This window comes from Stenella coeruleoalba, assembly GCF_951394435.1.
Source record: "Stenella coeruleoalba genome assembly, chromosome: 10".
Lineage (NCBI taxonomy): Eukaryota > Metazoa > Chordata > Mammalia > Artiodactyla > Delphinidae > Stenella > Stenella coeruleoalba.
Window position 1 is genome coordinate 65,794,422 of NC_137156.1, and position 13,685 is coordinate 65,808,106.

General features: G+C 59.1%; 1 protein-coding gene across 1 annotated transcript in view; it reads right to left on the reverse strand.

The window, feature by feature from the left end:
- Positions 1–13,685, reverse strand: part of COL7A1 (collagen type VII alpha 1 chain) — a gene marked incomplete at its 5' end in the record, with an annotated part of 31,914 nt that overhangs the window by 14,822 nt on the left and 3,407 nt on the right. The window contains 52 exons of the mRNA XM_079935439.1: positions 146–181; positions 439–519; positions 610–645; positions 721–756; positions 833–913; positions 1,044–1,073; positions 1,260–1,286; positions 1,558–1,602; positions 1,847–1,918; positions 2,157–2,201; positions 2,399–2,434; positions 2,535–2,615; positions 2,713–2,748; positions 2,844–2,903; positions 2,980–3,033; positions 3,205–3,237; positions 3,588–3,620; positions 3,742–3,777; positions 3,859–3,903; positions 4,261–4,296; positions 4,376–4,420; positions 4,619–4,654; positions 4,772–4,831; positions 4,923–4,985; positions 5,127–5,180; positions 5,263–5,289; positions 5,538–5,615; positions 5,716–5,787; positions 5,970–6,005; positions 6,150–6,185; positions 6,281–6,352; positions 6,793–6,855; positions 6,929–6,973; positions 7,068–7,094; positions 7,179–7,214; positions 7,312–7,484; positions 7,572–7,718; positions 7,804–7,930; positions 8,208–8,344; positions 8,426–8,572; positions 8,658–8,792; positions 9,020–9,166; positions 9,508–9,633; positions 9,893–10,039; positions 10,140–10,265; positions 10,627–10,770; positions 10,926–11,045; positions 11,652–11,795; positions 11,897–12,022; positions 12,111–12,254; positions 13,257–13,385; positions 13,468–13,617. Coding sequence (XP_079791565.1) covers positions 146–181; positions 439–519; positions 610–645; positions 721–756; positions 833–913; positions 1,044–1,073; positions 1,260–1,286; positions 1,558–1,602; positions 1,847–1,918; positions 2,157–2,201; positions 2,399–2,434; positions 2,535–2,615; positions 2,713–2,748; positions 2,844–2,903; positions 2,980–3,033; positions 3,205–3,237; positions 3,588–3,620; positions 3,742–3,777; positions 3,859–3,903; positions 4,261–4,296; positions 4,376–4,420; positions 4,619–4,654; positions 4,772–4,831; positions 4,923–4,985; positions 5,127–5,180; positions 5,263–5,289; positions 5,538–5,615; positions 5,716–5,787; positions 5,970–6,005; positions 6,150–6,185; positions 6,281–6,352; positions 6,793–6,855; positions 6,929–6,973; positions 7,068–7,094; positions 7,179–7,214; positions 7,312–7,484; positions 7,572–7,718; positions 7,804–7,930; positions 8,208–8,344; positions 8,426–8,572; positions 8,658–8,792; positions 9,020–9,166; positions 9,508–9,633; positions 9,893–10,039; positions 10,140–10,265; positions 10,627–10,770; positions 10,926–11,045; positions 11,652–11,795; positions 11,897–12,022; positions 12,111–12,254; positions 13,257–13,385; positions 13,468–13,617 — 4,058 coding nt within the window. The remainder of the gene's footprint in view (positions 1–145; positions 182–438; positions 520–609; positions 646–720; positions 757–832; positions 914–1,043; positions 1,074–1,259; positions 1,287–1,557; positions 1,603–1,846; positions 1,919–2,156; positions 2,202–2,398; positions 2,435–2,534; positions 2,616–2,712; positions 2,749–2,843; positions 2,904–2,979; positions 3,034–3,204; positions 3,238–3,587; positions 3,621–3,741; positions 3,778–3,858; positions 3,904–4,260; positions 4,297–4,375; positions 4,421–4,618; positions 4,655–4,771; positions 4,832–4,922; positions 4,986–5,126; positions 5,181–5,262; positions 5,290–5,537; positions 5,616–5,715; positions 5,788–5,969; positions 6,006–6,149; positions 6,186–6,280; positions 6,353–6,792; positions 6,856–6,928; positions 6,974–7,067; positions 7,095–7,178; positions 7,215–7,311; positions 7,485–7,571; positions 7,719–7,803; positions 7,931–8,207; positions 8,345–8,425; positions 8,573–8,657; positions 8,793–9,019; positions 9,167–9,507; positions 9,634–9,892; positions 10,040–10,139; positions 10,266–10,626; positions 10,771–10,925; positions 11,046–11,651; positions 11,796–11,896; positions 12,023–12,110; positions 12,255–13,256; positions 13,386–13,467; positions 13,618–13,685) is intronic.

Consider the following 13,685-nt stretch of genomic DNA (forward strand, 5'->3'; position numbering starts at 1 on the left):
GCCTGCCAGGGACTGGGACCCTCCCAAGGACAGGGCTGGACCAACTCCCCCTACTCCCGCTGGTCCTGTGACTATGAAGACCAGGCTACACAGTTCATGCTGGACCCCTGAGCCGCCCTCCACCCTAATATCTCCCCTTACTTACGTCTCTCCCTGGGTCCCCAGCCTTGCCTATAGCACCCTGAGGAGAGACTCAAGTCAGGGAGTCCGCAGTGGTCATGGGGTCAGGGGCACTGCCCACTGACAGGGCCACTAGTTCCTGTGAACCCAAGGCCTGTCAGGCAGTAACACCCCCCACCCAGGCAGGGTACTAGGAAAAGACACAGATAACCCATCTGGCCCCAGAGCTCATCAAGACCCAGAAGACTCCAGTGAGTCTGGAGCCATACAAAGGGGCAAGGGAAGGGGCGTGACCAGGCAGTGACCACCACGACTCACAGGCAGCCCAGGGGGACCAGGGGTTCCTGGTTTCCCATCCAGTCCACTGCGGCCATCCAGGCCAGGGGGGCCCCGGTCACCCTGAGGAAAACAGAGTGGTAAGAGGCCTCGAAGGATGAGATGGATCTGAGAGCCCAGGCTCACAGTCAGAAAACCTCCATGCCCTCTCACCTTTTCTCCTCCTGGGCCTCGAACACCTGGGTCCCCCTGAAGGGAACAAGGTCAGTGAGAGGTGAGGGCAAGATGGGAACTTAGGCTGATGGGGCAAAGTGTGTCACTCACCTGCGGGCCTGGGGGCCCCCGAAGTCCACTGATGCCCTGAGGACAAGGGGAGGAAGAAATCAGAGCAGGCTTTCCCAGGCCCACACGTTCCCATGGGATAAGCCACACTCACTCTCTCCCCAGAAGCTCCAGGGGGGCCGGGGTCACCCTTGGGTCCTCGAGGACCCTCCTGTCCACGGTCCCCAGACTCTCCCTATGGTAGAGACAAACGTGTTGAGGGAATAGCACTAGGGCCACAGGCATGCCCAAGGCAGAACCTGTCATGGGGGTGCTGGGATGCTTTCTTATGCTCACAGCTTCACTCCACCCACGGAACATGATACCTTCTCTCTGACTCCAAGTCCCGTGTCCACCTGTGGAGGGAATGGCCAGTGAGAAGAATAGTTCAAGTAGGGGAAGAGGAGTTGGTGAGGATCAATAAAGACATCAGGGGGCAGTGGGGGAAGTGGGAGTCAGTGGAAGGGATGAAGGGACACCATGTGGGGCTAACAGGGGCAGGTGAGGGAGATGACAGAGAATCAGACCCAGGCAACCCTTACCAGCCGTCCAGGGGGTCCTGGGGGACCCTAGGAAAGGAAAGAACTGTAGTCAACAGGAGCCCTGCGGCCCCACGGTATGGCTCAGGTTTGCCTCAAGCTCAGCTCTGCTCCCAGATTCCCTGCACCCCAGTGCCAAACCCCAGAAGCCAGGTCAGGCCTGGAGGTGGCCACCAGGGCTCCCGACCTTGACCTCCAGGCCCTTAATGGAGGTGCTGACCAGACTGAGCACCGGAACCCTGTATCCCTCCCGAGCCCAGAACAAGAGCACTACTGAGCCCAGAACACCAGCACTACTCACTGGCTCCCCACGGTCACCCTTGGGTCCAGATGGTCCAGGGCTCCCCTGCAGAAAGTCAGAGGGTCAGGGTCAGTGAGGAGAGGCAGCAGTTTGGGGGAGCTTTGGAAACACCCTAAGGATTCATGGGGATCCTGGTGGCCTTTGGGGGTTGTGATGAAGGGGTCAAAGGAAATGAGGACTGTGAGGGTTTAGCGCTGCAGGGTCGGGGTGGCAGGGTCAGAGGCTGGGAGCTGGATGGTTGGAGATTGAAGTTGAGGTTAGAGTTCAGGGATCAGAGGTCAGGACTCACGTTTCGTCCATCCTCTCCAGGATCTCCCTGGTCTCCCTTCTCACCCACAGGCCCCCGAGTTCCAGGTGCCCCCTGAGAAGAGTAGCTGGTGTGAGACAGACCCCCCCAGCATTTTGCAGATTCCCCCATGACCCCCATACTGCCCCAGTTCTCCATCACCCTGAAAACCATGTCAGAGTTCCCCATCACCACATGCCTCCCTCCAGACTCTCCCATCACCCTTTCTCCCCTCAGAGTTTCCCACAGCTTCATGCCCACCTCCTATAAGTTCTCTCATCACCCCCCCTTACTTCTCCCTGCAAAGCCTCACCCGAAGGCCACGCTCGCCAGCTTTTCCAGGCAAACCTGGTTCACCCTGGTGGTGGAGAGAACGCCACATCAAACAGGTGAGTTAGGCTCAAACTAACTCAGGGAGTGGCGACAGAGAAGGGCCTGGGAACCAACTGGACCAGAGGCAGGGGGGTGGACTGGATAACCTGGTGGAGCCCCAGCCCCCCAGGGATCACAGTTCAAGGGTAAAGGATCAGCAACCACAGTGGGCAGGAATCTCACCGGGGGACCCTCGTCACCTTTCTCTCCAACTTCACCCTGTGAGACATGAGAGTCAGCCTTGGTCCCCAAACCCCCAGGGAGGCCAGCAGTACCTTACTCCCCATCCCCCAGCACTCCCCCAGTCCAGTCCTCTTACATCTCGTCCTCGGGGGCCGATGGGTCCTGGGGAACCAGGACGACCAGGGTCTCCCGTCTCTCCGGGAGGCCCTGAGTCACCCTGTGGAGGAGGCAAGAGTGATGTAGCACGTATAGCCAGCCCTTGAGGGGAGGTGACCCCAGAAACCTTGATGTTACCCAAGGTCACAGGCACTCACCGGCGGTCCTGCTCTGCCAGTGAGGCCGATGGGACCCTGCAGGGCATAGGGAGGGAGGTACGACTTAGTTGGGGCTCCCAGGCACCACCTCATCTCCTTCTGTCACACTCCCCATCCCCACATTTACTCACCCGGACTCCAGGGTCTCCCTTGGGGCCAGGGTCTCCAGGAAGAACCAAGCCAGGTGGGCCCTGGGTGAGGAAGGATCAGAGGTCAGGGGACACAACCATCACCTGTCCTAACCCCTAAACACTTCCCCGCACTTACCCGTTCCCCTTTGACTCCGGTAGCTCCTTTGGGCCCAGGGAGCCCTACGTCTCCCTGGAGGTGACAAAGACCACCAGCATCAGCCACAGGCTCCATGAACCCACCACCCAGCGATCATGCCACAACTGTCATGACCTCCAGGGGCCTCCAGGCAGGCCCAGAGGCAGGCCCTATGACCTTGATCTCAACCCTGTAACAGCGTCCCTTCACTCTTACCAGACTTACCTTCTCTCCTTTAGCTCCAGCACCCCCAGGTCCCTGAAAACAAACAGGACAGACACGGCTTGGCCCTGCCTAGGGATCACACTACTACAGGCTTGATTGGAGTTGGGGTTATATAGAATCAGAAGTGTCTGCCCAGAGGTCACAGGGTCACCGCTGGGAGCAGGGCAGGGGTTACACAGGGCTCACGACCTGTATGGTGGTCATGGGTTCACAGGATCACAGCCAGGAGTTGGAAGGCGTGTTACAGCATTAGAGTTACAGAGCTCTGAGCCAGTCCAGGGTCCCAAGGTTATGGGGTCACAGCCTGGAACGCTGGTTTCCAGGCGGGTCACACTGTTCAAGGGCCTGTGCGGTGATCGGAAACACACCCTCCCTTCACTCACCACAGCGGGGTCCCCAGGGCGACCAGGCTCCCCCTGTAGAGAAAGGATAGGGACAGGGATGGGTCAGGGACCCACCTAGGAACTCAAGGCCCCAGTATCCCACCTGCCACAATCCCTGGTATCGGGGGCACTTGACTCCCAGCCCATGACCCACCTTCTCTCCTCGGCGGCCAGTGGGTCCTGGTGGCCCCTGCACATGGAGAAAGCATGAGCCCAGGATGGGGAGGAACACATGAGAGCCCTACTCCTGATCCCACAGTCACATACTTACTTCAGGACCCTCAGGTCCAGGACGCCCAGCAACTCCTGGTGGACCCTGGGGAAGAGGAGCAGAAATGCTGACCCAGGTGGGTGGGGGCAGGGGGATTATGGCAGGTAAGGGCTAGAGGTTCAGGATGGGGGTCACAGAAGATCAGGATTTAGGTCAGCAGGGGTCAAACTCGGCAGGAAGACAGAGACCAGGTCAGTGGAAGTCAAGGTCAGTTCAGCAGGGTCAGAAAGCTAAAAGCGGGTCCCTGGGGTTGAGGGTTAGAGCCTGCATCAGCAGAGATTAGGAGTCATGTGAGGAGGGGTGGAGGGCCAGGGGCAGTGGAGGTCAAGGGCAAGAAGTCAGAACCAGGAGGGGTACGGAGCCAAGGTCTACTGGCACCGGCAGTGGGGTCAGTGGGCTCACCTGTGGTCCCGCTGGGCCAGGGGATCCACGTTCGCCCTGATGGAGCAGAATGGGTCAGAGCTGAGTCTGGCTCCAGATCCTCTGGGGCCCTGAGGGCCCCCCAGGTTGCACTTACCTTTTCTCCAGTCTCACCGATGGCCCCTGTTAGTCCTTGGTCACCCTGAGGGGAGAGAGATAGGAGAGGGGCCTTTACTGTCGAACCCCAGACAAAGTGTCTCAAACTCCAATCATCTGTCTCTGAAATCACAGCCTCTGACCTGGGGAGAACCCTTATCTCCTGATCCTCCTGCCTCCCCTAATCCTACGGGGTCCCAGTGTGTCACCTCTCATACCTGACCCCTCACAAAATGGCACTTACTTTGGGGCCAGTGACTCCAGGAAGTCCCCGTAGGCCCTGAAAGGGGTTCAGAGATTTGGGTTTGGGAATAAGAATGGAGTAGAGGGTTGATGGCTGAGGGTGGGGGCTGGAGCTATGCCCACCACGCTCAGAATCCCTGGCCTCTACACTCACCGGCTCACCCGGGGTCCCAGGTTGTCCTGGGAGGCCTGGGGCTCCATCTTCACAGTCACCCTGAAGGAAAAACAGGTGGGTAGAAGACCCTGCTCCCAGCACCCAGAGGCCTCACCTCAGAACTGGGACACCAAGAAGTCAGATCTCCCACCTTTTCTCCTTTTTCTCCAGGGGGGCCAACTGAGCCTTGGGGTCCACGGCTTCCAGGAAGACCCTAGGAGGAGGTGAGTAAAAATGTGAGCCCCAAACTGAGGTCCAGCACCCACCCACTGCCCCAGAAGAGCCCCCAGCTCCTCTATCCACACCCCAGAGCATGGGCCACAGGGTCCCCAGCAGAGCCTCAAGGCTCCCTCACCGGCAGCCCAGGCTCCCCTAAAGCAACGCTGCCATCACCTGGTCCAGGGGGACCCTGGGAAAGAACAGCAGGTCAGGGGATGGCCGGGGGGAATCAGACTCCAAGCCACCCCCAGCATAACTTGCCCCTCACTTACCCGCTCCCCACGATCACCTTTCTCACCCTGGAAGAGAGATCATGACACGTGACCCTGGACTACACCTCCACACCCCAAGATACCAGGAGGAACAAGAGTCTTGGGGTCAAACTGGATTACAAAGTTCATGGAGGAACTGAGGAGTCATGGGTGGGGGTGGTCAAGAGGTCACATGAGCTCAGAGTGACCAGCAGGGGCTGTGTGGGTTTGAATGAGGTCACCAGGTCACTGGATCACATGGAGGTGATGAGACTATATGGCGGTCATGCCCTCACCTTCACAGCTGTTCCAGAAAATCCTGGGGGACCACGGGGTCCTGGGTCTCCCAATGGGCCACGAGATCCAGGGGGACCCTGATGGAAGAGACAAAATATAAAGTAAAACCCCATAGACCCACCCCATTGGTTCCCCCATCACACATCACTCCCCCCCACACCATACTCCAGAACTTACTGGAGGTCCAGGGTCCCCTTTCTGTCCAGGAAGCCCTGGGCCCTCGCCTCCAATGACTCGTCCAGGCTCTCCCTGCAGGACAGAGAACAGCAGAAAGGATTCAGGGTATGGGAGCCTTGAGGTAGGAGAAGCCCCTAGAGGTCCCCAGCTATTCCTCATCATGCCTTAGGCCCCACACAGTGTCTGTCCTGGGGCAACCCTGTTCCTCCCTTGGACATCCTGGCTTGGTTCCCTCCCCTCCCTCCTTCACCTACCGGCTCCCCCTTTGGGCCTCGAGGTCCTCGCTCTCCCTGAGGACAAAACAGAGCAAAGGGTGATGCTTGGTCTCAGTGCATTTCAGGGTGGGCCCCTACAAGCCAACCTCGCTCCACCACCCCAGCTCCCCACCCTGCAGAAAGGGCTCTGGGAAGACACTGTGGAGCAGAGCAACTTACTGGTTCTCCACGAGGACTGGGCCACCCTGGGGAGCCCTATAAATGGAGGCCAGAGTCAGCCCAGTCAGACCACCCCACCCGCTCAAGCAAAGCATCCCACCATGTGAACCGTGAGGGCAAGGCTCGCTCACCTTCGGGCCGGGGCTTCCAGGAGTACCAGGGCGGCCAGGGCTGCCTGGAGGCCCATCTGCCCCAGGGAAGCCCTAAGGAGGCAAAGAGGTTAGGGCAGGAAGGGACCCTCCCTCAGTGCCCCTGGTTCGCTGGAGGAGCCCCGACGGACTATTCTTCACCTGAACCCCTCACCCCACAGGCCCCTGAGCATTGTTGGGGGTACAGCAGTGATGTATGTACCCTGTGAGCTGAATGGAGCCGAACCCCAGGCACAAGGGCAGTGATGAGGCCAGGGCCTTCCCTGCCCCTTGGACTTGGAACTTCCACCCGGGCTCTCCAGGGGATCTCAAAACCCCACTGGTCCCCCCTAATTCAGATCCTTCCCCAAAGTCTCTGCTGTGGTTGATAATGTCCACTTAGGCTTCTAGGAATACTCTGTGTTTCTAACTCTGTTTTTTCATTCCCTCTTGTAAAAACCCTAAGGAAGCTTCGAGGATTGTCTTAGGGGAACCTCAATGGTCTCTACACTCACCCTCTCACCCTTCGCAATGGTACTTCCAGGAGGTCCCTGGGGGCCAGGAACACCCATCCTGCCCTGAGAGAAGAGAGCAGGTGAAGAGGCAGTACGCCGGTCAGGGGACAGAGGACAGGTATGGGGTGGCACTCACCGGGAGGCCGGGGGGACCAGGAGGCCCGGCTTGTCCTTTCAGCCCCTAGGAAGGATGATCGGTGAGCCCTGTGCTGCTGACCGCCCCCTGACCCACTGAGCCCCCAACCCATTCTCTATCCCCCACCAGAGCCACTCACCATCTCTCCGGGTTCCCCCTTCTGGCCCTGGGGAAAGATGTGTCGGGCGACGGTCAGAGTGGCAAGTTCCAAGAGTGGCCCTCACCCACCCTCTCAACCCTGGACACTTACCTTTGGACAATGCACCGAGCAAGGGTCTGGCTGTAGCTGTGGACACAGGGTCTCCTTGAGGTCAGCCGTTCTACCAAGAGCCCCCAGACCCTCTGTTTTTCACCACCTAGTCCCCCAGAGGCCCCTTCCAAACCTGGGTGGTCAAAGCCGTCTGACACAGGGCTGTTGCCAGACTACTGACTGCCCGGTCCAAGCTTGGACCATCATCCACGGCGAAGAAGGTCTGGGCAGAGTCCATGCCTGGCACCAAGCGACGCAGCTGTTCTGGGTCAGCTCCTGCCAGGCCCAGCATCATCACTTTGAGCCCTAAGGAGGGGTCCAGCAGCTTGCATGACGACCCTGCTGGGGCCAACCCTATTCCCAGGCTCCATTCCCACCAGCCCTGCTCCTCACCAGCAGCCTGGGCCTCACGGATAGAGCTGAAGATGTCACCTCTCAAGGGCTCATCCACCAGTAGAACCATCACCCCCGGCACATGCCGGCGTCGTCCAGGGGCATCTGGTGCCAACAGGTATCTGTGAGCTGTAACCACTGCTGTGCCTGGGAGAAAGGTCATGTCAGAACCCAGGGGCACCAAGCTCCCCATGGGAAAGCCCCAAGAATCCATGTCCACTGTAGTCCTTACCCAAGTTGTTCCCACTTGGGTCCGTGTAGGGGATGTTGCGGATCTTCTGCCGGATGACACCAAGGTCATAGGAGCTGTTCAGCGAGAACAGTGGGGAGGGCCGGTGACTGTAGGACAGGAGGCCAACCTAGGGTGGGGAGACCACAGAGCCTGGGGAGGATGACACAGCAGGGACAGGGGACACAGAGCCTGGTGGGAGACACAGAGCCCAAGGTGTGTAACTAAACCTGATCTATTAGGGGGTCAGCAGTGATGGTAGGATACGGAGCCAACCAGCAAGTGAGGCAACCTGGAGCCTGGGGAAGGGCAGGGAGAAAGCCTGGACCAGTGGTGGGACAGGGAAATGGTGTGGGACCAGGGGTGGGCAGGGACAGGTAGGAGTCTGGCTGCCTCTGGGGCCAAACCTGGATGGCCTGTGGCCCAAGCGGCCCAAGTGCAGACACCAGACGCTCCAGGGCTCGCTTCACAGCCTCTGCGCGATGAGCATTGTCTCGAGTGGTATGCAGCAGGAACACCACGTCCATCAGGCCATGGGGACACACTGCAGGAAGGGAGCTGAGTTACTGAAGCAGTCAGCCCATCTAGCTACTCTCTTGGGCCCCTCCCACTGGGCCCACCATACCTGGGGTCTGTGTGACCGAGGCCTCAGGACCCTGTACACCCTCCCGGACAGGTGTCAGGGAGAATATGTAGGAGACACCAGGCTCTAGCCCTGTCACCTGCTGGGAGCTTGAGATCCCCGGAAGTGTCTGTGAGGCCCCAGGCAATTCTGCAGAGGACAGAGCTCAGTTAAACAGGAGGCCCTCCATGGAGCCCCCACTGCCAGCCCACCCGAACACTGGCCTCCCCATCACCTTGGCCAGGGCCTCTGAGTGGCTGCCAGAATAGGATGTAGCTGGATACCCCAGACACCGGGGTCCAGGCCAGAGTCACTGAGTCGACTGAGGTGTCTACAACACGCAGTTCAGTGCTTGGGACACGAGGTGACTCTGAAGGAGGAATCAAAGACTAGGGATCCGAGTATGTGTCCCGAGAACCCAGAGGAGAGAGATCTAAGGAGATCCTGGGGCAGATTCATCTTAGTGAAGGAAGTCACCAGAGGTCATGCTGGGATCACCCCGGATCAGGAATGGTAGGGGGGGGCTACAGGAGGAGTCACTCAGGGTCATGGGGTACAGGAAATCAGGGTGGGTCATCGGTAGGGGTAAGAGCACACCAGTGTATGCAGTTACTTCTGAGGGGGGCCCTTCTCCAGCTGTCCCCAAGACACTCAGCCATATACGGTAGTGGGTCGCTGGCTCCAGCCCGTCCAGTTCGTAGCTGCTGAGTTCCGGCCCCAGGACCTGGGACTGTTCCTGGCCACCTGGGGCAGGCATGAGAGGGGGGCAGGGGCACATAGGAGGATGCTACAGACCAGCATTTACGGACACGCCCACCTCACTGACCCCCCACGAACCTTACTGACAATGACCCCGCCAGCCTCACTGACTGATCCTGCTGATGGGGTCCACCCTCCTGACTGATCTCCTGACCCTGCCCGACTGACCCTCATTGATCCCACGCAGCTAGGTGACTGATACCAGGTACCTTCAGCGATCCGCAGACCCCCACTGACAGACCCTGCCCACTCTCACTGATTTCACCGACCCCACCCCCACCCCCGCCCCATTGGTGCCTAACCTCCCTACCGGGGGCACATCTCACCCTCAGGTCGCCAACGCAGACGGAAGCCGCGTGCCCCGGGCACCGGCTGCCAGCGTAGCCTCAGGGAGTGCTCCCCTCGCTGCACTACACGAAGTGTCTCCACGGCTGGTGGAGCCTCCTCAGGCGCTAGAGAGAAAGCACAAAAATCAGGGAGGCTCCGTCCCCAGTTAATCTCTGTGCCAATCCCAGACCAACCCTGGAACACGCACCGCCCCCAACAGGCCCCACTGCCTATCCCAGGCTACATCCCTCCTCCCCCCGAAGACCCCGCCCCCACAGGTTCACTACCAATCCCTGGACCCTCTTCCATTCCCGAGAACAAACCCCGCCCCCAAACCGTCCAGGGCACCAATCCAAGGCTCGCGCCAGCCCGAGCTCTGCCTACGCGTGGTGACGACAATGGAGACAGGTGCGCCCTCACGGTCCCCCACAAGTGCAGTCACTCTCACTGAGTAGCTGACGCCGCCTTCAAGGCCCCGTATCTCTGCGGAGTCCGTGTTTCCTGGGAGCATCTCCTGTCTCGTGGGGCCACCTGGCCAGGCGAGCATAGGGCAACGGTTAGGGATAGGGGTGGCTGACCAAAGGGGCCAATCCCAGCCAGGAAGGGCAAGGGCAGGGTCAGGGAATCATACCCTCGCTCCGGCCCCAGGCCAGTCTGTAAGCTGTGGCTCCAGTGACCCCCACCCAGGTGACCCGGAGAACATCACTGGAAGCATTGAGGATCTGCAGCTTCGAGACACTGCCCACGGGCTGAGGGTCTGGGGGAAGATGCAGGGGAAAGGGTCAGGGGCCACTGGCAGAGAACAGGGCAGAGAACAGGGTGGCAGAACAGGCATGTTCAACGCAGGGAGGTCTATCTGAAGGTCAGTATGAGGTTACTGTGGACGGGTCAGTGCAGGCAACTTCTGAGTGGGAAAAGATCAGTGCCTCAGAGTGGGCAGTGTGGAGCAGCCAGGAGGTCACTGTGGGTGGACTCCTAGTCAATGTGGGGTACGTCAGTGTGGGGAGAGAAGTCACGAGAAGAGCTGTGATGGAGCAGGCAGCTGGAGCAGTCAGGAATACGCAGCAGGACAGGGTAGCCAATGAGATGTGGTTGGCAGATGGCCAGGGTCCACTTACCAGTCCTTACAACCACAGAGGCAGGGGTCCCATCCACACCAGCCATACGGGCCCACACATGCACTGTGTACTCGGTATCTGGCTCCAGCCCATCCAGCTCAGCCACTGTGGCCTCCCCAGAAACCAACTGGGATTTCTCTGGGCCTAGGAGTGAGGATGAAGGTAGCTCTAGGACTAGCCAGACTCTGCCCCCCAATGTCCCACCTGGACCCCGAAGAAACCCCTGCTCCCATTCCACCCAGGCCTGCCCCCGACAACCTCCAAAACCTCTGGTCCCTTCCCAAACCCCTGGTGCCCACCGTGGCCTGAGTGCCAGGAGACCCTGTATCCTGTGGCACCAGGAACCCTGTTCCAGGTGATGGTGACAGATGAGCTGCTGACTTGAGTAACACGGACTGTCTTCACTGGGGCCAGCGGGTCTGGTGGAGAGAGGCAATGGGGAGTCTGATGGAAGAGGCAGTGGAGGGTCTGATGGGGGAGGGATGGGGGGGACATCTAATAGAGGAAGGCAATGGGAGTCTAAAGGGAGGCAAGGATTTGATAGCGGATGCAGTGAATGGATCAGATGGGGAAGGAGTGGGGGTTCTGACAGGGGGGATAGTAGAAATCTGAGGTGGCAGGTGACAGGAATCTGGGAGACCAGAGGGTCTGACAGAGAAGGTAATAGGGTTCCGACGGAGGACTAGGAAGCAGTGAGGGGGTCTGACAAAGAAGAAAAGTGTAAGTCTAAGAAGATGGTCAAGTCTGGCAGAAAAGGCAATGGGGTCTGAGAGATGAGGTGCTGGAAATCTGAGGGCAAGAAGAGCGGGGTGTTAGGGGACAGGCAGAGGAATCTGAAGAAGGCAGGGGCTTAAAAGGAGGCAAGGGAGACTGAAGGGGGAAGCAGGGCCTCTGAGGGAGGAGGCAGTGGGGATCTAAAGGGGGAGACTGGAGTTCTGTGGAGAAGCAAGGGTCTGAAAGGGAAGGCATGGGGGTCTGAAGGGCCACTGGAGAGAGAGAGCCAAGGGGCTGGGTCAGGCCCTGACCAGTTCGAGCCACGGTGATTGCAGGTGGGCCCTCCTCTCTCCCTCGCAATGCCGACACAGCCACCTGGTAGGAGGTTCCAGGTCTCAGCCCCATGATATCTGTGGCAGTAGACTCTGAGGGCAATGTCTTGCTGGACTCCAGACCTAACGTCAGAGAGAAATGTTGGCATGGCTCCTGCCTGCCCCTTGGTCCCCCATACCCTGATCGTTCCCTTCAGCAACCCTCCCGCACATCCCACACTGACCATTGTCTGTCCTCCAGCTAACCCGAAATCCACTGGCTCCAGGCACAGGTCCCCAGGCCACCCTCACTCGTGTTGCGTCTGACGCCACTACCTGCAGCCCTGGGATGGCAAGTGGGGTTTCTGGCTCTGGGGATTAAAGATAGAGGTCAGGGATCAAAACCAGGACCAGAGTGAGTCAGGCAGCTGTCCCCCACAGCCCTCCTGCAGTGCTCACCCCTGCGAACAGTGAGGACGCTGGCACCACCCTCTCGGGTGCCTACTCGAGCTGACACCCGCACTGTGTAGCTCAGCCCAGCCCGGACGTCATCCAAGTCAAAAGCTGTCTGACTCCCAGGAAGCACCAGGCTCCGCTCGACCCCTAAGGGAGAAGGCAGGATAGGCAGGCAGGGGTCAGTGAGAGATGGGAATGTGGGATGAAGGTGCTCAGTGATGGACAGAGATACAAGATGAAAAGGGTCAGTGGGGGCAGGACAGGAATAAAGATGCAGACATAGAGAATGGACTTAAGGACACGGGGAGGGGGAAGGGTAAGCTGGGACAAAGTGAGAGAGTGGCATGGACATATATACACTACCAAACGTAAAACAGCTAGCTAGTGGGAATCAGCCGCATAGCACAGGGAGATCAGCTCGGTGCTTTGTGGCCACCTAGAGGGGTGGGATAGGGAGGGTGGGAGGGAGGGAGACGCAAGAGGGAATGGGGACGTATGTATATGTATAGCTGATTCACTTTGTTATAAAGCAGAAACTAACACGCCATTGTAAAGCAATTAAACCCCAATAAAGATGTTAAAAAAAAAAAAGAAAAGGGTCAGTGAGGGATGGGACATGGGACAGAAAGGTGTGAGAGATAAGGACAGGGGTAAAAGGAGTCAGTGATGCACAGCGACACAGGATAATGGGCCAGTGATGAATGGGGACACATAATGACAGGAGTCAGTGGAGAAGGACATAAGATGTAGGATGTCAGAAGTCAGCGGACAGCGACATGAGTTGACAGGTCATCGACAGACAGTGAGGTGGAGTCAGTATTGGATGGGGACATGGGAGAACAGTGGTCACAGCTAAGGTTATAGAAGGGCGGGGGTTGAGCTTGTGGTTGTGGAGAAGGGTGAAAGCCATGGCCAGGGAGGTGGGGCAGGGAGTGGAGACAGATCCAGATGAAGAGACAAGCAGGGTCAGGGCAGGGAGCAGACAGACCCTGTGATGGGGTCTGGTTCGGTGCCGTCTTGGGAGGTGGATGGACAAGGAGAGAGGAGGAGGCTGTAGAGACCCCGGAGTGGAGAAGGGCTGGAAAGGCTGGAATGGTTTGAAAGGCTGGAACTTTAGTGTGTGTACGGGTCTTGCTGTGTCCCCCTCACCCTGGATGCTGCGCACGATGATCCGATACTCGGTGGCGCTGGGAACTGGGCTCCAGGACACTCGCACTCGCTGCCCAGGCAGCTCGGTGGCCTGTAGGTCTGTCACAGGGCCCACGGGCAGCTCTGGCCCTGTTGGACAGCACAGCCTGAGAGGCAGCCTGGGGCCCCTGTACCTTCCCCTCTCACTTGGCCGGGCCCACAGAGCCCTCACCAGGGGGGACCACAGTTGCAGGCGTGGCCACCTCGCGGCCCTCTAGCAGCGTGTAGAGTGTGAGGCGATACTCAGTGCCTGGCTGCAGCCCATCCAACTGGTAGCGGGTCACGTCAGAGGGCAGCACCACCTTCTGTGGCACCTCCAAGCCTGCAAGATGACAGGGTCAGGCCAGCTGAGGCCAGGTCTGGACCCAGCCTGCCCACCCCACCCTCCTG